Below are 23,988 nucleotides of genomic sequence, written 5' to 3'. Positions count from 1 at the left end.
AATGTTTTATGCCTGCTGAACTCTGTTTTCAACTTGTAATTACACAATTGAAGTGCCAAAAGGAGAAGCAGGAAAGAGAAGATTTGAGAGAAGCTGTAATGAGAAAAGGCTTTCCAAGAAGATTCTTTTTTTCCCTCCCTATATAATACAATATTCTGTTATTTGGCTTTTATGGATTGGACGCATTATTAATTTTTTATTCCAGTCCTACTCAGAAAGCATTTAAGAGGTTGTTATTCCAGTAATGTGAAAATGATGGGAGAAAAATATTCCCCAAAAATACTTGAAATCGTAGTTCTCAGGATTCTTGAGTAACAATTTGTGTGAGCTAAAAAATGAAGAATTAACTTTTTCCAACATTTGTTGGTCCATTAACCGATACTATTTTAGAGCGAAGCTATCCTCCAAGGATTTCTTCAGTCTTACCTTTGGGATTGTGATCTACATCCAGCATCTGTGCTGCACAGTAACTGTTACAATAATAAACCACCATATTTCTAGCTTTTAAGTCACCCATTGTGTTTGCAGACTTAGCAATTGCTGGTGTCTGAGTGTATTTTTATTACTTTGTTCACAATTGATTTATTGAGTTCAAAAGTAGTAACAAGAAAGAAAGATTTGAGCTGATTCTGAATAAATTTTGACAGGTCTATCATCTAATTTCAGGCATCCAAAAGTAGAGGCAGAAGCTGCTTTTGGACAGTGAATACTGGAAATGATCTGCTCAGCTTTAATTAGAATATATATATTTTTTTCATGGAAATGAAGGAAATGTATAGATTCATATATTTATTAATTCAAATACGTAGCAAATTCATTTGTGAATAATTTTGAAATGGATAAATACTAATGTTGTGTTGTTGTGCAGTTACTATGGATTCTTGGTTTGCAAAATGTGTGGCATTGTGGCTAAATAACGACTTTTTAGGCAAACACACGGAATGATGTGATAATATGTTTGGAGTTGTACACAGAGATATGGCAGAGAAAAGTGTTGGTAAATGTAACTGAGCTTTATTTTAGTGCATCTTCTTGGAACAGATTTGTGCGAATTGTTTTTGTTTGTTTTTTTAATAAGGCCTTTACATAGAGGTTCAGTCACCAATTTTGTTTTCACAGAATTTTCCTTACTTCCATCTTCCCACGTTAGCCAGTGCTAATGCAGCTTTCCTAAAGGCCTGACAGCTTTCTAGCCCTTTGCTATTGCTGCATGGTCTCATGGGAGTATTGCAATATAAAGAGATTATTTTTTAGATGCCAAAACTGAGTGTGCTATGCTTGATTTCTCACTTTAACATACTTCCTCTGGTAAATAACTTATACATTCATTTCATTAAATGTTGCCTGATATTACTCAGTGATTCATTTTTCAATGAGCGGTGTGTACAAAAGCCATATCACATAGTTATTGTTGTTTCATTCCCCATTTCTTGCACAGGTCCTGGGACTCTTATGGATTGGGAATCTTCCCAGTGGACAGATTCAGCATGAAAATGAACTGATTGTTCAATTAAAAACTAAATTTAGTTAATGTTACTTTTATTAGAGTCATCACAATACACGATCTCTAGATACAGTTCATCTCAACCAGAACTTCAATACCCAAGTGAATGAATGAACTTTTTGTAGGACGTATGGTAAAATGCTGTCAGCTTTCTGGCTGATACAAAAAATCCTTTGTTAATAAGAGGTCATTTTTCTGAATTGTTGAACATGGCTTGCAGTCTAGGACCTTGAGAACCAAAGGTGGGTGAAACTTCACAGAGCACAACTTAGCCCTTTTGTTGTCATGCTGGCACCTTTGAGAGCATGACAGTGTGGGCAAATAACATGTCAGAGCTGGCTTAATGCCTGGAACTGCTGAGCAAATTAAGATGTATAGTAATTTTTAAAAATGATTAGATCATGGAAGGTCAGTGCCATAGACCCCAGTTGCCATTTTATCAGGTCTTCTATACTCCTCCCATAACTGAACTGTTGGTAAATGGTCTATTTTATTATTTATTTTATTATCACAGAATCACAAGGTTGGAAACGACCTGCAAGATCATCTAGTCCAACCACCCTCCCATTCCTATCAGTGCCACAAGCTACTAAACCATCTCTCATAGCTCCTCATCCAGGTGCCTCTTGAACACTGCCAGGGACAGCGACTCCACCACCTCCCTGGGCAGCCATTCCAGTGCCTGACCACCCTTTGAGAGAAAAAGTTTCTCCTAATATCCAACCTAAACCTCCTCTGGTATAACTTCTTGCCATTTCCTCGGGTCCTACTATTTGCCTGGGAGAAGAGGCCAGACCCTTTTGCACCACAGCCTCCCTTCAGGAAGTTGCAGAGTGCAATGAGGTCTCCCCTGAGCCTCCTCTTCTCCAGACTATTATCTACTTGAGCTTATATTTTGAAAGTATTATCTTCTGTGGTTCTGTCTCTTTTGTTTAAAATAACAAACATCTAACTGGAGGGTTGGAAATGCAATTTGTGGAAAGGGATTGGGAGTATGAATTTTCCCCTAACGGATAATTTTTGTGTATTTTTGTTTTTTTTTTTTTTAATATTGTACACACATTGAATGGTTGATTTATATGATTCAACAAATGATAAAAACTCAATAGACTGTTTTATATGGTGCTCTTCACAGTGAGAAGGAAATGTAAAGATGTAAGAACAATGAAGTTAAAGAAAAGTGGGTTGCTTCATTTGTGGATAGAAAGCTCCACCAGTGAAAAGGGGTATCTTTCACAGTCACTACATAAGTGATCCTACTGACTCTCTATGGGACTTGAACTCAGCGTGGAAAGACTGGTCAGAAACCCTGGGTCATGAGTCAGACTTTGTAAATATCTTAGGTTTGTATTGGGGTGAGCTCAATATATTTGAAAAGAACAACAACAAAATAGGAATTAATTGAGCAAATTGCTGCTTTCTGTCAGAATGTTAAAAAAAAGTATTTCCGCATTTGTTGGAGAAGAAAAGTAAAAAAGTAGAAATTTACCTTGTTTTCATATGGCACATATCACAAGAGTAATGGTAAATGAAACCTTACCTAGTGTGATTTGTTTTTTGTTTCAACCGCATTTTGGAACATGAATGAAAATTCTGGATTTTAGGAATTACTTTAGGGTTTTACTTCATTCTATTCATGAAAATATAACAATTTAAAGATAAAATTTTCTTAGGCAGTCAAATCAAATTAGAGGCAATCCTAGATGAAAGGAAAATGTGTTCCTAATGGTAAGTTCTTGAATTATCATAATGAGAATATTGAATTTTAAAGAATTCAATTAATCAAGTAAGAATATATTTTGGCATGTGACTTTCTGGCATTGTGCTTGTGTACAGAAACTGTATGAACATAAGAACCAACCTGAGCCAAAATGCCAACTGTGTGGAGTAACGTAACAGTCAATCTGAATAATATCATGCCTTGTGGCTCATATTTCTAACCTAGTTTTGCTCTTTCTCTGGTTTATATTGTTTTTAAGAGAGCTGTGATGTATAAACTTAGACTATTGGATGTGGTGGCGGGGAATTTCTTAGGCTCCACTAATGTAATACTGACTAACAATTAGTATATTCTTTCCTGTCACCCTGGTTTCATCAGCTGAGGTAGAAACACCAGCTACTTTTCTTTGCTTGCTGAAATCACAATTCCTCTAGCTGATTTACTTTTCTTAGGTGTATCTAAAGATCTGCTTTGCCCAAAATAAAAGAAAAACTGAAAGGAAGGGATATGTAAAAAGTAAATAAAGATTTGCTGTGTGTGAATCTATATCAGTAGAAAAAAACACTGTGAAACACTAATGGTGTTGTGAATTGGAGGGATATTTTATAAATCTGTAATTAGTGTTTAAAAACCAATACAGTCATATTTCTTGCTTCAAATATGAAATGCTGCACCACTGTAATTTGCTCAGACTGTAGTGAATATTAGGACTTTGAGGTATAAATGTTGTGTCTATTCTCAGAGTTTCCAAATTGATCCAGATTATGAAAACAGTTAAATTGGCTTTAAAAATCACAAGATGAAGAGAATGAAGTGGAAGCATAGTGGCATTCAATAGTGGCACTTCTTTCTAGAATTTACTAGTGGTATTCATTTTTCTTGTCTGTGTGTGAGATGGAGATTGAAACAACTTTGCCTGCAAAGAAACGTCCATACTTTTTGGTAGGCAAAAGTCTCAATTTAACGTGAAAGATTACAAAGTTATGGAAGACACTTTGTGAGAACTCGGGCATTTTTGGTAAGCGTAGTTTCAGTGCCTTTCAAGGTATCCCAGTGTTACTTTTAAAAATGTATGCTCAGACTTCAAGTTTGGCTAGGCACTTTACAATATCATCACAGCTAATGTCTATTAAAAAAAAAAAACAAAAAAAACTTCAGTTTCATTTTGTTTTACGTGTGAACTTGAGGCATTGTTGGTGAAGAGCTTAGGTTAAGAATTAAGGAACCTAAAGTTTGCAGCTGTTTAATGGCAAGGATTTGTTTTGTCAGAAATGCACAAAGTGTTAATCATACTGAGTTAGATCACCCAGTTTCAATGCTCAGAGAAGTTCTAAATCTAGTTTGACTTGTAAACTTACTGTCTAATTATTGTTTACTGTAATTCATCTAATGCCACTAAAGTTACTATCCATTTACACAAATGTAAGTGCAAACGTGTTAAAAGCTTCAAAATAGGACAAATGGACATTTGTCTAGTAGATGGATCATTCTGTTTCTAGCTTTTTTTGTATAAAAATGTATTCTTACCTATTAATACTTGCTAAAGTCATGTTTCTGAATAGATGACAGATTCTGTTCCTGGCTGTTAGATTTAGCTCATCTCACACAGACCCAGTTCTGTTCATCACAGAAATGCTCTCAGGAGATGAAATGCTTCTTTGCTAGTGAGTTTGTGGAAGGGCAAAGGTGAAGGAGTGAGGAGAAAATTCTCTTTGGCGTAAGTATTTCCTGTAGACAGCAATTACATACAGGTCTGTGAACTTTAGTTAGCTACCCACAAGCATTTGAATGATGAGCTCAACATAGTGTTTATCTAACCTTCCTTTAATTCTCTATTTCAAAGGCATGTGGTAAAGATGCTTCAAAATTAAATACTTTTTTTTTCCTCTCTAGAGTGAAAGAGCAATTAATGTAATTGTAGAGGTGGAAAGTCTTTTTTCAGCATCACTGTTATTATTTACAAAGCCTAATTTAAGTTTTATTGTTTCAAGTACTCATGCATATCACATTGGGTAGCAAGTGAATTAGAATCTCGTAGGGAACCTGCTTTGGCAGGGGGGTTGGACTCGATGGTCTCTGGAGGTCCCTTCCAACCCCTACAATTCTGTGATTCTGTGATTCTGTGATGTTATTTCTTTGAATTACAGGAAGATAGTTTGTATTTGCACATTACTTTCAGGTATCTTTCTATCTGTTATTTGTTCTCTTGCTTTGTACTTCAAAATTATTGTTCTCTAGTTGATTTCCAAGAACCAAAAGAAAGACATGCTGAAATGGTTTTCAGCTTTCATTGCACTGTGATACATAGCCTGCCAAAAGAAGGATGCCAGGAGCAATAGAAAATCAGTAAATAAATTGTTGGCTGATACTATTGTGAATATAGGTAAGAACTTTGAACTTGCAGAAACCATAGACAATCTGAAAGTTTCCTGATACCTTCTATTTTTTGATTTTCCCAAGAAGAAATATTCTCTACCAACGGATTGTTTAGTTACAAACTTTATGAAGAAAAACTCACAGAAAACGGTAAATCAGTAAGGGTAAATAAACTGCTTCCATTTTTTCCTTCTAAATTGGGCTTTTAATGTTCTAATGAAGACCATACGTTTCTTTAAATTAGATAGATATGATATTTATGTTTACATACAAAGAGCCTGAAATATGAATGTGTGAGAAGTCAGTGGAGATGGAGTTACAGGTTGGAAGGAATCTGGGGAGGTCAACTCATTATGTCCTGCTTAAAGATGGGCCAACACTGAATTCAGAGCAGGTTGCTTACAGTTTTGTCTGGTCAGGTCCTGAAAATTGCTAATTCCTAGTGTACCTAAAACCCTAAGGACTTCTGAAAAACTATTTTTTTGCCAGTTAAATGTCTTCCAGTAAATTTCAAGTTGACCTTGCATTCCTGGGAAGCAGGCAACTGGTTGTGCATTTCAAGCAGCATCTCTCTATCTGGAAGTAGAAATATAGATCATTTTCTCACCAGTTGAAGTTACTGTGAGTTCATTATGTAGAAATTATGTATCGGACTGTGGCATTTTTCCTTCTGCAAGTGCTGCTGTTATAAGTTACTGTATGTGTAAATATTTTGCCATTAATCAGCTCATTGTTTGATGTCACACTGACTAGGAGTTCTGTGTTTCAACTTAATGTATAAGCTTATTTTGCAGTAAGTCATTATAATTTCTTTAATCTAATTACTACTTTAATGAATGTAGCTTAATGCTGTTTTCAAGTGTTATCTTTCTTCCCAGCTAGTAATGGCATATAGTAACTGTGCAGAAAATCTGCAGTACTAATTTGATACAATAAAGAAAAAAATGCTGTTTTAAAGGAAAAATCTATTGTATTCAGATATAGGTAGAATAGTATATTGGAGGTTTTTTCTCTTCTGTTGAAGCAGTAGCATTTCTAGTAAGGAGTCCAGATAAATTGGACATAGATATTTCCTCCTACTAGTTTTTGGGGCACAGATATTGTGAGTATTTCAAGTCTTGTTCACCCAAAATACGGCCATGGTTCTTCCTGTTGGGGAAATTGAAGAGTTATCTTCTCCCAGTACTTTCAAAAGGAACAAATGGCCCCAAAGAAAATGTGAAATGGAGCTTCCTCTGTAGCCCTTGCTCTGTAGCAGTTATCCAGGTATTTCTGAATGGAAGAGATTTTAGCGTCTAGAGCTTCTTTAAGCAAAATCCCCTGCCCTGGCCAACTAATAGGAAAAGAAGCTCTCTGTTGGTCTGGATTAGATCCTTGGTGTCAAATTCACTCTCAGGTCCAAAGAAGTAATGCATTTTTTTCCTGGCTTACTCTCTGTCACTTCCCAATATGGTCACATGTAGCACACAGTGCTAGCAAATTGTCTTCAGTAATGCTAAATGTCATTGGCTGCCTGTATTTTATCATCACATAGAATTGTCCAAGAATGCTGGACTAACATTATTATGGGAATGAGGAAACTAGTGGCATAAGCATGAAAGCTATCCTCACAGTAACTAGAAGCGTATGTCCTCTGTTGAGACTAAACATGTCCAGTGTTGTGGAATTCCAAAAATTAAATTATTTAAACTGTTTCCTGAGTAGAGCTGTGTTTGAAATAGCCCAACAGAATAGCGTTGTAAGATAAATACAACAAAAAGTCTGTCTGGAAACCCTTGTGGAATTGATTTTTTTTATATACTAACAAAGAGTTCATGTGTCCTATGAAAACCTGTGAATACTTTGAATGATGAGTACTTCAGATATGCAGGCCTTTGTGTTACTACATGAGTTTTAATTTGCTGTGTATGCATTAAATCTTTACCTTAAATGTAACAGTACTCTCTTTTGACCCAAGAAGGAAATTGAGTTTGACTTACATTTTCTGCCTTTCTGTATCCTGCTAGTCTCTGATATGGTTTCTATGCCAGCACACACACTCAGAGTGCAATCAGTCTTCCCTTTCAATCAGATAGATCTCTGGAACTGTGGTCTGGATTTAACCATCTCTTGAGTGCCTGGATTTCTTAAAATAATCTCTAACAGGCAGTTACCTTTTTTTCCCCCCAAAAAATGTCTGACTAAGGCAATCAGCTGGGTATTTCATCATTTCAGGGTTAAGAATATAGTGAGCGTTTTGTTTCAGTTTTTTTTTTGTCCTGTTAAACTTCTCATTGCCACCTGGTCTTAATACATTCAATCAATATAATTTGGCACTCAAGGCCTTTTCACTGGCCACAGGCAACTCTAGCCTGTCTCATGCAGAACACCTTCTGTGGTATGTTATCATCAATTCAGTATATATGATAACCCATTCATACATACTTTTTGGAAGAAATTAGTAAGATCGAGCTTACTAGCATTTTGCAGGGAGAATTTACTAATTTTTTACTAATAAATTGCTAGCAAAGTTACAAATGTTGCAAGTGTTTTATGAAATTCTACTTCAGGATTTCATGAGCAGCTTATACAATTTTCAAATTATTGTTTTTTGTGTAATTCAAAATGCCGTTCTCAGCAGATGATTGATCTGCTAGCTATCTGGAAGGAAGATATTTGCAATTGCCTTATGTACTTGATTTGTAAGTCTTTAGTCAGGAAAAAGAGCCTAGGTATCTGACAGAGATGAGTTTACATAGAGTTATATCTAGCCAACCAGTTTTTAAAAGAAGTAATATTAATACTTTGATAGGTAGGACTAGGTTGCAAAGTAAATTATGTATATATTTATGTTGTGGTATGTTTGGTAAGTTTTCTGGTAGCTACAGGCCTATCAGTATCACCTCCATACCCAGGAAGGTTATGGAACGAATAATCTCAGGAACCATCATGGACCAATTAAAGGTCAACCAGGGGATCAGGCCCCGTCAGTATGGGTTTACGAATGGTAGATTCTGTCTGACAAACCTAATTTCATTCTGTGACAAGGTGACCTGCTTAGTGGATGAGGGTCAGGCTGTCGATGTGGTCTATCTGGACTCCAGTAAAGCCATTGACACTGTCCCCCATAACATTCTCGTGGAGAAGCTGGCCCAGCTCCGCTGGGTGAAGCACTGGCTGGATGGCCAGGCCCAAAGAGTCGTGGTCAATAGAGTTGGATCTAGTTGGCAGCCGGTTATGAACATTGTGCCCCAAGGCTCAGTACTGGGGCCGCTTCTGTTTAACATCTTCATTGATGATTTTGATGAGGGGATTGAGTGCGCTCTCAGCAAGTTTGCAGATGACACCAAGTGGGAGGGAGTGTTGATCTGCTAGAAGGGAGAAGGGCGCTGCAGAGGAACCTAGACAGACTGGATCCACTGGCCAAGGTTAATGGCATGAATTTCAATAGGGCCAAGTGTCGGATCCTGCATTTTGGTCACAACAACCCCAGGCAACACTACAGGCTTGGGGAGGTGTGGCTGGAAAGCTGCCTGATGGAAAGGAACCTTGGTGGATGGACAGTCGGCTGAACATGAGCCAGCAGTGTGCCCTGGTGACCAAGAAGGCCAATGGCATCCTGGCTTATATCAGGAATGGTGTGGTGAGCAGGACTAGGGAAGTCATCCTGCCTCTGTACTCGGCATTGGTAACACCTCACCTCGAGTACTGTGTTCAGTTTTGGGCACCTCAGTACAGAAAGGACGTGGAGGTACTGGAGCAGGTCCAGAGAAGGGCAACGAGGCTTGTGAAGGGCTTGGAAAAAACACCCTACGAGGAGAGGCTGAGGGAGCTGGGGCTGTTTAGTCTGGGGAAGAGGCGGCTGAGGGGAGACATTATTACTCTCTTCCAGTACCTGAAAGGTGCTTACAGTGAGAGCAGGGTAGGTCTCTTCTTGCTGATGACAGGTGACAAGACGAGGGGAAATGGCCTCAAGTTGTGCCAAGGTAAGTTTAGATTGGACATTAGGAAACACTTCTTTACAGAAAGGGTGGTTAAACATTGGAATAGGCTCCCCAGGGAGGTGGTTGAGTCACCGTCCCTAGATGGGTTTAAGAGCTGTTTCGATGTGGTGCTTGGAGATATGATTTAGCAGAGGATTGCTAGAGTTAGGGTACCATGGTTAGGCTGTGGTTGGACTTGATGATCCTTGAGGTCCCTTCCAACCTGAGTAATTCTATGATTCTAATAACAGCAGTACTCCATTTTATAGAACTGTACGTCAACACAAAAGTAGTTGCTAACCTGTTGGGAAAGCATGGAAGGATAATGGAAGGAACTGAATGAACTGGCAGTTATATGAGTATTCTTTTGGGCCTAGGTATCCAAACTTTGCATAAAACTGAGATTTCATTTGCTTAATATGAAACATAGCAAGTTGTAGTAAGCCTTACTTACTGTGACCGTGGACACATACAAGTTTACAGAGCCATATAGTGGCAGTGTAAGTTGTTAGTTACTTTCATGCATTTTTCACCCCGATTTAAAAAAAAATAATAATAATAATAAAAAATCAATTCTAAAACTCCCCAGTTTGTGTCTGTTTTGACGTCTAACCGAAGTAGCAAAGTGGAAATAGATCTGCTTAAAAAAACACATGGTGAAGAAGTAAAGAAGAATTCAAAAAAATTGTGGGAATTTCTCAAAAAAGTGCTTACTACATTTCTAAATGGATTCATTTATTTATTGCCCTTTTTGGGAAAAAAAAATCAAATTTAAAATGTATGTGTTTTTTTAAAATGTTTTAAAAGAATTTAAATATTTAATTTTATGTGGTCGCATTTTGGAAGAGAGGTTTGAATTTGGTTTTCTTCTCATTTTGAATTTTCTCCCTCTTAAAGAATTCTCAAGCTTTTGTGCCTTCAGAAATTTCCTGTTGCAAGTAATTTTAAAGAAATTATATGAAAAGCTTTATCCCCAGGCTTTATCTTCTTCCCACTTCTTTTTTTCCCAGTTCAAATTACATTATTTGCAAAATAGACGAAGACTGCAAGAGGAAATAGAGGCAAAAATCCACCAAGCTCAACAGATCAAATGAACTTCTGGTTAATGAACTTTAAGATAGAAATATAATTGAAGGCCTTGCTCATCAAACACCTCCAGAAAGAAAAGCAATAGTTTGAGAACTGTAAGAGTGTGGTCAGCAAAACCTTGGTTTTTTCTCAAGAAATAGTAATATTTGCAGAGGTGAGTGAAAGGTAGAATTTCAACAAAAGGAACATGAGATTGCTGATTGTTTTCAGAGTAGAGATTTGTGAAGACGGGACAGAGAACACAAAATTTTTAATCAAAATTCTACAGTGCTTCAAGTTACTTAATTTTACCCAAAATGTGCAATGTTTTTCCATGTTTCAGGCTCAATCTTCATTTCTTGAGTTACTAACTGCATCTTCTACACACTCTACAAAAAAAAAAAAAAAAAAAAAAAAGTGCCCATAGCAAACATAACATTTATCTTACTAATGATACCTTTGAAATTCTTAGTAGTCAAATGTATTTAGCTAGCTAGCTAAATGTTTTTATTTGAAGAATTGGAGAAGTATGTGTCGGGTAAGAAGAGAGAAGGTAATTTGCCATGACCTATTTTCATTCCATTCCAATTGAAATTGCACCATTTAGCTGAGTTCTAAAAAGGGATGCCTGAAGCACTCTTGCATTAAATCATCTGTTAATGTCAGGACAAATTTATCTCATCTACCTGCTTGTAGGTGGTGACATCCTTCTGCAAGGGAAATTGGTGTTCTGCACACTCATCAGAAACTTTTATGTGCTAGGACAACAACAGCAACAAGAGCTGATATTTTGACAGTTGATGAGGAGAAAGAATTAAGTTGAAAAACTTAAGTTGAAAAACTAAGAAAACAGGTGGAAATACACATCTTTGCCCTTAGTAGCTCTGATGTAGTCATCTCAAATTCAACCAAAACCTTAATGATTTGGTACAAGAGGTAAAAAGGTATTGTTTTTAAAGAAAAATGAAATAATTGCAAATTCCATCCTGACATAAAAGAAGCATAACTTCTCTGAATTTCATAGTTTTACAGGAAAATTTGGAATCTAAGCATGTGTCACAAACAGTTAACTACTTGTCCCATTTCCTTAGTCTGAAAATCTAAATAAGATAAAGTGTTCTGGAAGCCTTTCTAATGTCTCTCATCCTCTCCAGTACCCTGTCTGCTGGACACAGCTGAAGTTTCAGAGCAAGGGAGTTCTGTGCCTGTCTGGGTGCCATGGACTTTGGCTATGAGCAGCTGAATGAAAGACATCAAAAACAAGCTTAACTGGTCTGTCATTACTGTGGCATGCCATGCATTTGCTGTTGAGCCATGTTGCAGTGTTTGGTACTGTTTCTCTAGCACTCTGTGTGCCAAATACAGTCATTAGGAGATCTGAGATCTGTCAACCATCTGTGCCTGCTATTTGTTCATCCTCAAATGGGGAAGATATCAGTACAGAGCTACAGTGGGGGATGGTGGTTCTAGGAGGTCTCTGGGGCTTGTCATTTGAGTTATTGTGTCCCTTGCATTTACTGTCCAATCCTTCTACCTGACTAATGTTTGAGTCTCCTGAGAATAATATCACAGTGTGACAACTGGTTAAAACATCGTTTCTTAAATATTTGCCAATGGTCAGGAATATCCAGACAGCTTTCATGTAAATGAGAAATTTACTAATCCGTTAACTTGGGCTTTTTGTATTTTTAATTTACATTACATTGGGTTCATGAATTAGGGAAAGAAGTTATGGCTTCCTTCCTGGTGGTAGGTTAGACTATACTAGCTTTGACACACCATTTACAGAGGTGGATTCATTCTGCAGCAAAGCTGAAGATGATATTGACCAAATTTGTGCAAAGTACCCTTTATTAATTCTTCTTGTGCAGGTTACTTGTGTATATTATAAGAACTATCTCACTATGTTCTAGTAATATATGGAAACCTGTAGAGACAAAATGATTGATTATTAGTCCTGATATTTGTAATTTGATTTGTGCAGCAGGCATTAACCAATACTAATTTCCAATTTTCCATGTTCTTAGTTCTGAAATTCCAAATCTAGATGGTCATGCTATCAGATCTGAGTCTGCTTTGTTTAACCCAAGTACGAAGATGTAGTGTAAAGTGATATTAATGAAGACTGAACTGGGGCCCTGGTCACCCACAGTCAGCAGGAGAGCTTCAGATTAGGATAGGCGTAATAATGAACACAAACATAGTGGAATATGTTGCCAAACTGAATCCTTCATACGCTGTCAAATGGAAACACCAGAATAAATCTTCATGTCTCTCTGCTGGACTGTGGGTTTGGCACAGGGATTGCTCAGACAGTAGCTCCAGACGCCCTGAGAACAGAGACCTCCTTTGAAGTAAGTTACAGAGTTCTCATATTCCATTCAGAGAAGAAATAGAATGTAACAAATTGAAGCAATTTTCATTTGCTGCTGATTAAGTATATTTGGGAATAGTAGCCAGTTGGACTACCCTGTGTCTTTGCTAGTTTGGGAAAAATTGTCTTCTTCCTGGGTTACCTTATGAGTGCAGAATGCCTCTCTAAAACATGCACAGTCTCTTAAAAGAGCAAATCCTTTTATTTAAATCCACCAGTATATGTGGTATTGTTTGTTGTTTGTCATAGCAGTTCCTTTTAAATAAACTGGCAAGATTTATTGCCACAGTGCAAACTGAGGGAATGATATTTTAAATTGTCATTGAATTGTATGGCCAGTCAGTCTGTGATGTGAAGCCTTGAGAACTCCAGGAGAGTCCTAAAAAAATGTTGCCCTGTGGAGACTTGAAAAGTCTGTGAATCTGCTGTGAGAATTTTCCCTCAATTCTCATGCTGGGAAATGTGTTATTTCAGAAAATTTAGAAGTGACAGAGGAATTTGACTTTTCAGCTTTGAAGTTCTGAAGCATGTGAACATTTTTCCTTATTTGTGAGCATGACAAACTCTGAACACTCTGTTCTGTCTCTATGTGTGGATATGCACTTACAGTGCTATGGCACTGTACAGAAAAGAATGTTTAGAGGAATCAAAAAGGACAAGTTGAACTACAACACAAATTAAATAACAGAGATAAATGATGCTGCAGGAGTTAAGATGACAAAGGCCATGTGTCTGTAGGGAAGAAATCATATCTTCAAGCAGCAGATTGCCCTGAATTGTTTATTCTTCCTTATTTTTAAATCTGGGTTCACAGAGAATCAGAACCTTGAAGATCATTGTACTGGGACTAAGACGCGTCTGTTAAGATGACCATGAAACCTGATAGAAATACACATGAGAAAGGCATTGTTTGCTTGATTTTTTTTTTCCCCCTTGGAAATAGAGTCAATTAACTTTCAGGCACAACAGGTTTTGATCCATAACTTATTTCTTCACCTTATCTTGGAACAGGCAGTGTACCTGTGCTCTTCTCCACTGCTCTTCTGAGCAGTGTAGGATAATGCAGTTCATCTGTCTGAGCGACACTGACCCCCAGGAATCTAGGAAAATGGATTTTTCTTCAGGTCTTGTGTAACAGAAATTCCTTCTTGCTCTTGTTCCATGCAAGGCACTGCCTATGGCCTTAACTCCTATGGTGGACTGGAACTCCAGCAGTCCCCTTGGCAGGATTCATTTTTAACTTCGGGAGATTGGAAACCTCTTAAAAGTGTATGTGAAGAGAAATGTAGGGGATATTCAGAAGATTTTTAGAAACTTTGTAACAAATCTAAAAGGAAAACAACATCCCCACCCTCAGTTGATGAACTATGATAGACATTTTGTTTATTATGTCTGTTACCATTTGCAAACTGTCAGTGGCGGACTGTCAGTATATCAGAATTTCTTGTGTCATAGGTGATATTATTTATCACCACTATCTCTCATCCTCTCTCTCCACTTGCAGACAGAGCAACCATAACAAAGGACAGCATCTGTATTACATTTTGCATGGGCATCACTGGCTAATTCTTTTCCATACCTGAAATTAACAGTGGGGAAAGATTGTCTGTTAGGAAGCTAATCTGGTCAGACTATGAGCAAAATCATGTAGCCTAAAATTCATAGGAGCGGTTAGACTTCTGCCCGTGTTTAGGTACCTACATACCTTTTTAAATGTGACTCTGAATGCTTCTGATTCCCAGTTTCATATTGGAAGCCATAAATAATTAGAAATTAGATGATATCCACTAATTTATTAGGATATTGAGATGCAACTGCATACCATGAAAACATATGAAACAGAATAAGTGCCTCACAGAAAGCTACTATTGAAAAGACACTCTTGGTATCTGAATCTCAAAGCATCCATTCATTTCACATTTTTCTTTAAGTATGCCCTATAGAAAGCAAAAAGTAAAAATGTTGTGACTTCTGTGTGTTAAACTTTTCACACAGATAGTAGAGCACATACCTTTACTAGAAAATGATGGAATTGTCTCTATAACTCTACAGTGATAAAAATTCCATATTGTTAAATATAAACAGTTTTATGGTAATAATAGGAGATTTGCAAGGAAGAGAGATTCATTTACTTCTAAGAAATGTCTGACCTCTGCTACTTCACAACCCATTAGAGAGAGCTAAGGTCTACATAAGCTGGCGTTCTTTCTCTTTTACCTGGAAGGCGTTATTTTTTCAATAAATACCTAAATCAAGTCAATATTTTTAGAGCTAGTGTAATTACCACTTGAAATGGTCTAATCTTTGCACTGAAGTTGTCTGATACTTTGTATCCAGTGCCAGTTAGAAAGAAATAATTAAGATGTATTTGGTAATTTAACTGGAAAATTTGAATGGGTTACATAAACAATAGACTAATCATAGAATTGTCTAACCATTTAAAATAACATAAACTCTACTGCATATACTTTTATTTGAATTAATGTTGCTGTCAGAATTTATGAGAAATCTTGAAAGAGGATTTCATTCTTACCTTATGGTTAATGCTCTCATAAATAATAATTTGTCAATTCTGTAAGACAATATGTACTATTAAGTTGTTCAGTGCACCTCTTTGAAATAGAGGTGTGCATTTAATGTTCTGTGCAATTACTCTATGGATAAAACTGCAACTTTCAGATCTCATTTTTAGAACTGCCAAATCATACTCTAACTTATCTTTTAGTTCTAAAGAGAATAAATGCCATTAATAATCTAATGCTATATAGAACAGACCTGAGACTTCTCTTGTGTATGCAAGTATCGTGCAGTCTTTTTCTGCATTAAGTATTACATGAGTGTATCATTGATAACTGACCAGCAAATAATCAAAAATATAAATAAATAACAGTAAAAAAAATAAATCTGTTTTGCCCCCAGAAGAGCAATCTGATATATTAAAGGTCCATTAGGAGTTTGTTCTGGTTCTTCCTTAGACCCATGAAAGTGATAGTGGCTAATTATTTACAAATTGCTGATCTTTCTTAGAGTTGAACATCACTATCCTGTTTGATATTTTGGAGTTTATCTCCTTGCACAGAACTTTTATTCTTTCATTCTTTTTTACTGTTTTGTAAAGCTACTTTAAGTTTGTATGAGTGAGAGGGAAGAATGCAATATCTAGTGGAATATTTGAGGTGAAAGTTTATATTTATCTTTAATTATAGTTTCAAAATTATTTTATGTGATCTTGTATATGCAAACCAAAATATCCAGAGAGCAAAAAATGGGCAATTGTACCATTTTTGTATGTATTTTTGCCTTTATCACATTGCCAACAGTCAAGGCTGCTGTCTACTTTAAAACTGACCCAGCTATATTTGTTGGGCTCCAGTAGCAGTCATTATAATGTCTGTGACAGCCTGGCATCAGGAGAACATCAGCATGGAAGCAGCCACTTCTTTTCATCTGCTGTCACTGTCATCTGCTCCGTAATCTCTGGGCTGAGCTTCTCAGTCTCTGTGTAGGGTATTTTTTTTCCCTCTGGACAGGAAAGTAAGGCCTCTGCATGTGTTTAACCCCACATTTTTGCAGGATACTATTATTTCTGCTTTTAATTGACTGCAGTTTTACAGGAGAGTGTGTCCCAGATGTGATTACTCCTAAATGAAAGAGCGCTAGTGTTGGACTCGTTTCCCATCCAATTACCAGTTGCCCCTTCATTTTATTTTGAAAGTTTTTTCACTTGAGTATGGGGTTTCCAAGTGAATCTGGTAATCCTGGATTTTTTCCCTTGTTTTTTCAGGTGACCTGTAACTGTTTCACCATCAGTAATGGAGAGATGCAGGATGTTGGTGTTGGCCTATATCCCAGGTACCATGGACACTGTTTCATTCACAGGCAAAATCTGTTAGGTTTTTTTTTCCTCTTTTCCTAGGTTGCTATAAGCACCATCAAAGTAGCAGGTAACATGTTCAAACAAGAAACTGGGAAATGCAAATAAATTAGAAAAGAATAAAAAACAGTCATCAAATTGAAAGCATTCTTAGAAGTTCTGATTACAGAGTTAAAGCAGGCTAAATAGGATGTGTCTCTATTTTTATGGGGATTGTAGTCATTCTTAAGTAAGAATAAATGCTAACATCAGAAATGTGTGAGTAAGGCTTCCTAAAAAATTGAATGGAAATATGTTCTGTGTTGCTTTGAAGGATAAATATTTTGCAACCAGGAGCCTTCTAATTTGTCAATTAAAAGAAAAAAAAAAATTGAATATGTTTATTAGTAAATTACCATAACTAAGAAAGAAAGGTAAAAAGGTAAACCCCTTGAAAGATGATATTTGAATTCTTGTTTGCATTAGTTAAGAAAGATGTACCAGGTAAGGGTATGTGTTCATAGAATTTTGTTATAGTACCTGTCAATGTTGAACATGAATAATTGAACGTTTTATCTTACTATATTAATTTATTTGTGTGAATGTAGGGTTGAATTGTATTGTCAGGATCTAAAGGGGCGTGTTGCTGTTGTTTCTTTTCCTACTAATGTCTTACATACGCAATTTGACCAAGGACACAATCTTGAGGCCTGCTTTGTGATAAAGAAAGATAAGGGAAAGACTGCTATGAGGACAGGGAAATTAATATTATGAAAAACACAGGACAGTCATCTGATTTCAGAGTAGAATGGAAATAAATTTTTTCACGTACTTTGGGAAAAATGGAACAGTATTCTGGAGCATTATTATTAGTTAAAAGTTTTCTTTCCATTGAAAAAAGCCCCTGACTGGCAAAAGGTAGCTGTTCTTTGATGGTGCCCTGCAAAAAAAGATTTTTTCCCAGTTCAATTCAAAGCAGCTTTAATTTTGCTATTTCAAATCACTCTGAGCGGGGAAAATTGTGAATTTAAATCTGTAGTTCCCAAATCCTAGGCAAATGCCCTTCCATCCTCTTCCTCCCATGCAGATTTTAAAGAGAGCAAATTCAGGCATGGCTTCTACTTGAAGACAGACATAGCTAAGTGATATTTTTTCTCCCATAAGCATGAGCAGCCCATCTTCAAAGGATTTTATTTATTGATAACTTAATTGCTAGATATGTAAGATGCAATATAGTTATTATATTATATACTTCTAAATTATGTCCACAGTAATGACGGTGTACTAAAGATTTTTTCTTTCTCTTCCTCTACATCCCCTCACAGCATGTCTTTGCTGAATCACAGCTGTGACCCAAACTGTGTGATCATTTTTGAAGGATACCAGCTTTTACTTCGCTCCATCCAAGAGATCCAGATTGGCGAAGAGGTAATTAACTTGTCCTCCCTTCCATCACAAACACCTGCAACAATGACATCTCCCTAAATAAATTCCAGACTGCAGGGCCACCAGCTTAATATTTTGATGATATATTGATGCCAATTTTTAGCACGTAGCTATCAGGGAGAAAATGATTAATAGAATCATCTCTTCACACTGCCTGGGCCCCATAATCATTACTTCCCATAAATCACTAGCAGTCTTGATAAATTCTTGTTCCTCCTTTCCTCCTCTGGGCACTTCATTTTGTTTGTGTTTGAATGTCTTTACCCTGATGGAAACACTTAGAATATTTCTGAGTGGAATGCAGTGCTCACCAAGTCACTGCAACAATAAGCATTTGTCAGGCTGCAGCTATGCTATAGTAGTAAACCCTTAATTGGTAGTGAAAGTAGCAATGCCAGGTTTGGTTTTTTGTCCTTTCACTAGGAAAGACTTCAAAATATCACTCATAAGAGATTTCAGATTCTAAATTATTCACAGCTTTGTTTTTAAGACAGCATTCGTATTTATTTTGAAAACAATTCATTTGTAGCTAGTTAAGCATTTAGATGTAAATGTCTGTCAGAGAAACGCAGTGCAGAATTTGCTTAGTAAAATCTGCGAAGAGAAATGCATAAGTAATTTGGTATGTAACAATGACCTGTGCAGTTCTAGCTCTTGGTTATTTCATAATCATGACCTTGTGTAAATACGGTTCACATCAGTAATTCGATGTCTAGGAAGATGAAGGGCATACACATTATAATTCGGGAGCAGTATCTCTTCCTCCCTTTGAATTGTTGTTGTGCTTTTTTTTTTTAATGCATCCTTTTTCTACGTTTAGAATCTGTAAATGGTAAAATATATGGTTAGGCAAAATGCTGAGGAGAACCAACACCAAAGCTTTTGCATGTTTAATTTTTCTGACAAGAGAAATCTTATAGGATGCAATATGCTTCTGTGGAGCCAGTAAGTGTAGCCATTATTGTCTGGCATTCTTATTCAAGTCGAGTTATATGTACTTATACACACTGTTCATTTATCTTGACTTCTTGATTCACAAAGATGGGTTATTTATTTAAAAATACAAGCAGACTGTAGTGTCTTCCCAGGGTATAAGTGTGTTAATCATTAGAGCTCTACATTCTTATTTTTATGTACGAGTCTATTTTTCCAGAAGTGACTCTGTGACACAAATTTTAGACTTTTATGGATCTCTAAAGCAAAGAAGTCTCCAGGTCAAAATCATCGGTGAAGTAGTTATGGTGCAAATTATAAGTCATTTGTGAGGTAATCAAGGAAATAAATATAAATGATAAAGTAGAACAGTTTGAACTAATTTCTTAGCAGTGAATTGGATGGATAGTTGTGTGAATATGGACTTCAAAATGATTACTCCTTGTGGATATCATGTTTTCTAAGAAACTTTGCCTCAGAAAGTCAGAATTTTCTGGAAAGCTTAAGTTCTGTTTTCTTTGATACTTTAATGGCTTCTAGTTTTGGTTCTTAAAGAAAAGCTTGTTTTAATGGACATATAAGACAGTGTATATAATAATATCATATAAAACAATATAATTAGAATCATAGAATCATAGAATCACAAGGTTGGAAATGACCTGTAAGATCATCTAGTCCTACTGTCTTCTCATTACCATTGCTACCACAAACTAAATCAGATCTCGTAGCTCCTCATCCAGATGCCTCTTGAACACTGCCAGGGACGGCGACTCCACCACCTCTCTGGGCAGCCATTCCAGTGCCTGACCACTCTCTGAGAGAAAAAGTTTTTCCTCATGTCTAACCTGAACCTCCTCTGGTGCAACTTGCGGCCATTACCCCATGTCCTGCTCGTTGCCTGGGAGAAGAGGCCAAACCCCTCTTCACCACAACCTCCCTTCAGGAGGTTGTAGAGCACAATGAGGTCTCCCCTGAGCCTCCTCTTCTCTAGACTGAACAATCCCAGCTCCCTCAGCCACACCTCGTAGGACTTGTGCTCCGGACCCCTCACCAGTTTCGTTTTCCTTCTCTGGACATGCTCCAGGGCAACCAGTTTCATATCCATTGAACAGTCCACCCATCAAATCCATACCTTTCCAATTTGGAGAGAAGGATCTTGTGGGGGACTGTGTCAAAGGCCTTATTGAAGTCCAAATAGATGGTATCAGTGGCTTTTCCCTTGTCCATTGACCCACTTACATCATCATAGAAGGCTACTAGGTTGGTCAGGCAGGACCTGCCCTTAGTGAAGCCATGCTGATTATCCCATATCAATTCCCTGCCTTCCATGTGCCTTAGCATAACTTCCAGGAGGATTCGCTTTGTGATGTTCCCTAGCACTGAAGTGAGGGTGACAGGTTGGTAGTTCCCTGGGTTATCCTTTCTACTATTCTTTAAAATGGACCCAACATTGCATTTTTCCAGTCACCAGGGTTTCACCTATCTGCCATGACTTTTCAGATATTGTTGAGAGTGTCTTGGCAATTACGTCAGCCAATTCCATGAGAACTCTGGGATGAATCTTGTTGGAACCTGTAGATTATATTGTCTATGGTATTATACTGTATAATGTCAAAAGTTCTGAGATGGTATGATCGACGTTGTGTCAAGTCAACAAGAAATCTCAAGTAATTATGAGCAGTAGAAAACTTGCCTGATGCTGTTCAAGCATAAAGATTTAGAATGAGATCCCATAATGATTAGTAGAAAGTGAATAATCACTAAGATTCATTAGAAATGAGAAGCTTAGTAGCAAGTCAGCATGAGATTAGAAGAGCACTCGGGCATTACTATTCATAGAGGGCAAACTTGATAGGGCTTCTGAGCACTTGCCAGAAAGGTATCAAACTCTGGAATATGATGTATTCACTATGGCAGTGAAAAGTCAAAAATGTTTTTGTGTGTTTTAGTTCTTTCTGTAAAAGAACGCTACAACAATTTACTCATATTTATCAGTTGTTAATCACCTATAATCGCAGGGAAATCAGAGACAGAGTAACTTGAGGCAACTGGTTGTTGTGGTCATCTCACAATTATAAAGAAAGCTCAGGAGATGTTACTTTAATTGTGCACCAGTAGGATACATGCTATTATACTGAATGTGTCTGCTGTGGTGTGTTGCAGACTTATTTTGGAATCAGATTTATGCCTCAGTCATACTTTAGAGGGTTCATGCTGTAAACAGTAATTATACTGATCTCCACTGATAAAATGTATGCAAGACCATAAGAACCTGAAAAAATAATAATTTCCTGATGGAAGTTTTCTTGTTTTAGTCTTGTGTCTGTGCAGATGTTGGCCTTGCATGTTTTTCACAGGAGGACATGTAGCATTTAATGGGTTTTAATTTGATTTATGTGTGGGATTTCAAATTTATTTAGGGCCAAAAAATAGGCAGTAGGAAATTAGGACTCATAAGGCAGAAGAACATTTTGGCCTGAATCCCTGTGGAATAAAGGTGCTAAATCTGATGATGTGTATTTGGAAAACCAATCATTTCTAAAATCACATGCAGAAATTCTAGCCTCTTTGGTCCTCTTTTGTGGCAAAGGCAGTGTTACCAGTACTACCTGAAGCACTAAGAAATTGCGAGTCATAACTATTAGTTTTTATAGGAATTTAAATATGTTATTCATGTATAATCACTTGGTTTTCAGAGCTAAAGCTTTAAGAAAGCAAAATGTGCTTCAGGGATCATCATAAATACAGAGAGCTGGGAAGATGGAGATGGAGATTGTCTGTTCCTTAGATTTTACTTTGCAAGACAAAAGTTCAGATTTATCATTGGGTATATTGTTCAGATTTTGTACTATGGTTCTATTAAATTGCATGCTTTTTGAAGGCAGAAAGTTACTGTTTTAAACAAAAATACACTGTGTTCCCATTGGCTTCCACAAGTAATTTTTATCAATTTTTTTGTTAATTCACTTTGCCTACTCTCCGATCAGAAGTTGCATAGCCATGGTTAGTTTGGTGCGTAGCTCCAATCAATTAGTCATACTCGAGAGACAGGATGTATGAGATGATGTTGAGTTCTGCTCCAAAATGTGTGCGTGGCTTCATGTCTACTTCAGAGTTCAGTATGAGCAAATTTGTGTATTTTCTGTTGAAAGCCACATAATATACAGTCCTCTTAATTTTTAAATGCGTACTAAATAAAATTTGTAATTTCCTATGACCAGCAGTAAATATATTCTTGATGGATTTTCAACGGAGATGTATAAGATTTTCCTGGAATTCAAGTCATGTTGATCATAAATGCCAAAACAGAAAAATCACAGCCTCCTCATGACCTACGTAACTCTGTCTTAAGAACAGATGGTTCTACACAACCTTAAGACCCTGAGACTCATTGCAAAACCAAGATGACTTACTTCTTTTTCCCCTGCCATTTGCATTAATTATAATGGAGTTTAAATTCTTACAGAATCCTCGGTCTAAAAATTCTGTGGCTTATATGAAACAAAAACAACAACAAAAAAGACGCCATAAATTAAGTCCACTGCATGGTAGTACTGGAAAGTCTTGTTCATGTAATTTGGCATGAGGAACATGAGGAACTATCCACCATACCCATGGTTAAAGAATTTCTCTGTTGAAGCAAGAAGTATGGCTTAGATGGTATTGCATTTCGAAAGAGAAGGTCTTGAGAGTCAATACGTCTTAAGGCTGTTAAGCAATTCCCTGCTTTCATAAATGCAATTTAATATGTATTCTTCAGCTTGGGGAAAAAGACTTACTACATACTTCATAATCACTTCAGTAAAGAGGCAAGCTTTGGTCTGCTGAAATAATGTTTTAATTAATGCCACAAATTCCACATGCAAATACCACTAAGGCAACCTTTGATAAATGGGCGCGTATCATAAATATGTACAAGTTAAATGAAAAAGCTTGTATCTAATGAAGAGATCCAAAATTTAAGCAAGTGTAGGAATGAGACCTGGATACAGAATTTTTATGTTTGAACAGTTAAATGATTAGTATAGACTTAGCCACCGTTAGGTTGGTCATGTTTTTAAATATTCTAACTGCATTTTTCCACTCACCAGCTACAAACATTCTTTTCACTTATGGCAGGAGTGGGAATTTGGACTTGGGCTTCTAATGGCAAGAGAAGTCCTAAATAATTAAATTGTTAAAATAAGATATCAATGTGATGAAGCTTTTTGTCCTTCTCCTCCTGCCTAGTCAGATGTTCTAATCCAGAGCAGATTGTCAAGTGGTTCATATCTTCTTTTCTTCAGTAGCCTTTGAGAAAAGAAATTACTGGTTTCAGACTTGTTGCTGCTTTCCAACTTTCTGCAACACACATGGCAAGAGAAAAAAAAAAAGAAAAAAGAAAAAAAAAAAGATTCAGAAATAGAAAGGGAGAAATGATGAAGCCTTGAAGCCTTGAGGTTGAAGATACAACATGTCTGATGCTAGCTGTGGGTTTGCTGTGCAGCATTAAAACTGAACTCTGCCTAATAATGGCATCAGCAGTAACTAAAGTGTTTAAGCCACTCCCTGAAGCAAAAAATACACTAATCTCACATGATTTTTTTTCCCAGAAGATTTCTGATCTTACACTGTGACTGATGTTGATTAAATGCTTCTTTTTTTTTTTCTCCTGTATGCCACCTAATCCCAGCCCCATAGGGCATAGGTCAGAACCAATGATATTTGTGCAAAGTGGGTAAGAGACAACGAGCCATTATGGAAAACGATTTT

At 36.8% G+C, this 23,988-nt stretch overlaps 1 protein-coding gene across 14 annotated transcripts in view; it reads left to right on the top strand.

Moving 5' to 3' along the window:
• Window positions 1-23,988, top strand: part of SMYD3 (SET and MYND domain containing 3) — a 373,538-nt gene that overhangs the window by 268,904 nt on the left and 80,646 nt on the right. For 13 of the 14 annotated variants that reach the window (XR_007374835.1, XR_007374836.1, XR_007374834.1 and 10 more), the window contains 2 exons: window positions 16,789-16,856; window positions 18,183-18,285. Coding sequence is in view for 11 of the 14 variants with exons in the window: in XM_048934936.1 (XP_048790893.1) it covers window positions 16,789-16,856; window positions 18,183-18,285 (171 nt within the window). In the remaining 3 variants the exon portion in view is untranslated. Of the gene's footprint in view, window positions 1-10,784; window positions 10,806-16,788; window positions 16,857-18,182; window positions 18,286-23,988 lie in introns of those variants that run through there. The other variant, XM_048934946.1, reaches the window with a different exon arrangement.

The sequence above is a fragment of the Lagopus muta genome, chromosome 2, assembly GCF_023343835.1.
Source record: "Lagopus muta isolate bLagMut1 chromosome 2, bLagMut1 primary, whole genome shotgun sequence".
In the NCBI taxonomy this organism is placed as follows: Eukaryota; Metazoa; Chordata; class Aves; order Galliformes; family Phasianidae; genus Lagopus; species Lagopus muta.
Note: the sequence above shows the minus strand (reverse complement) of the source record. Positions and strands in the feature narration are given on the sequence as shown.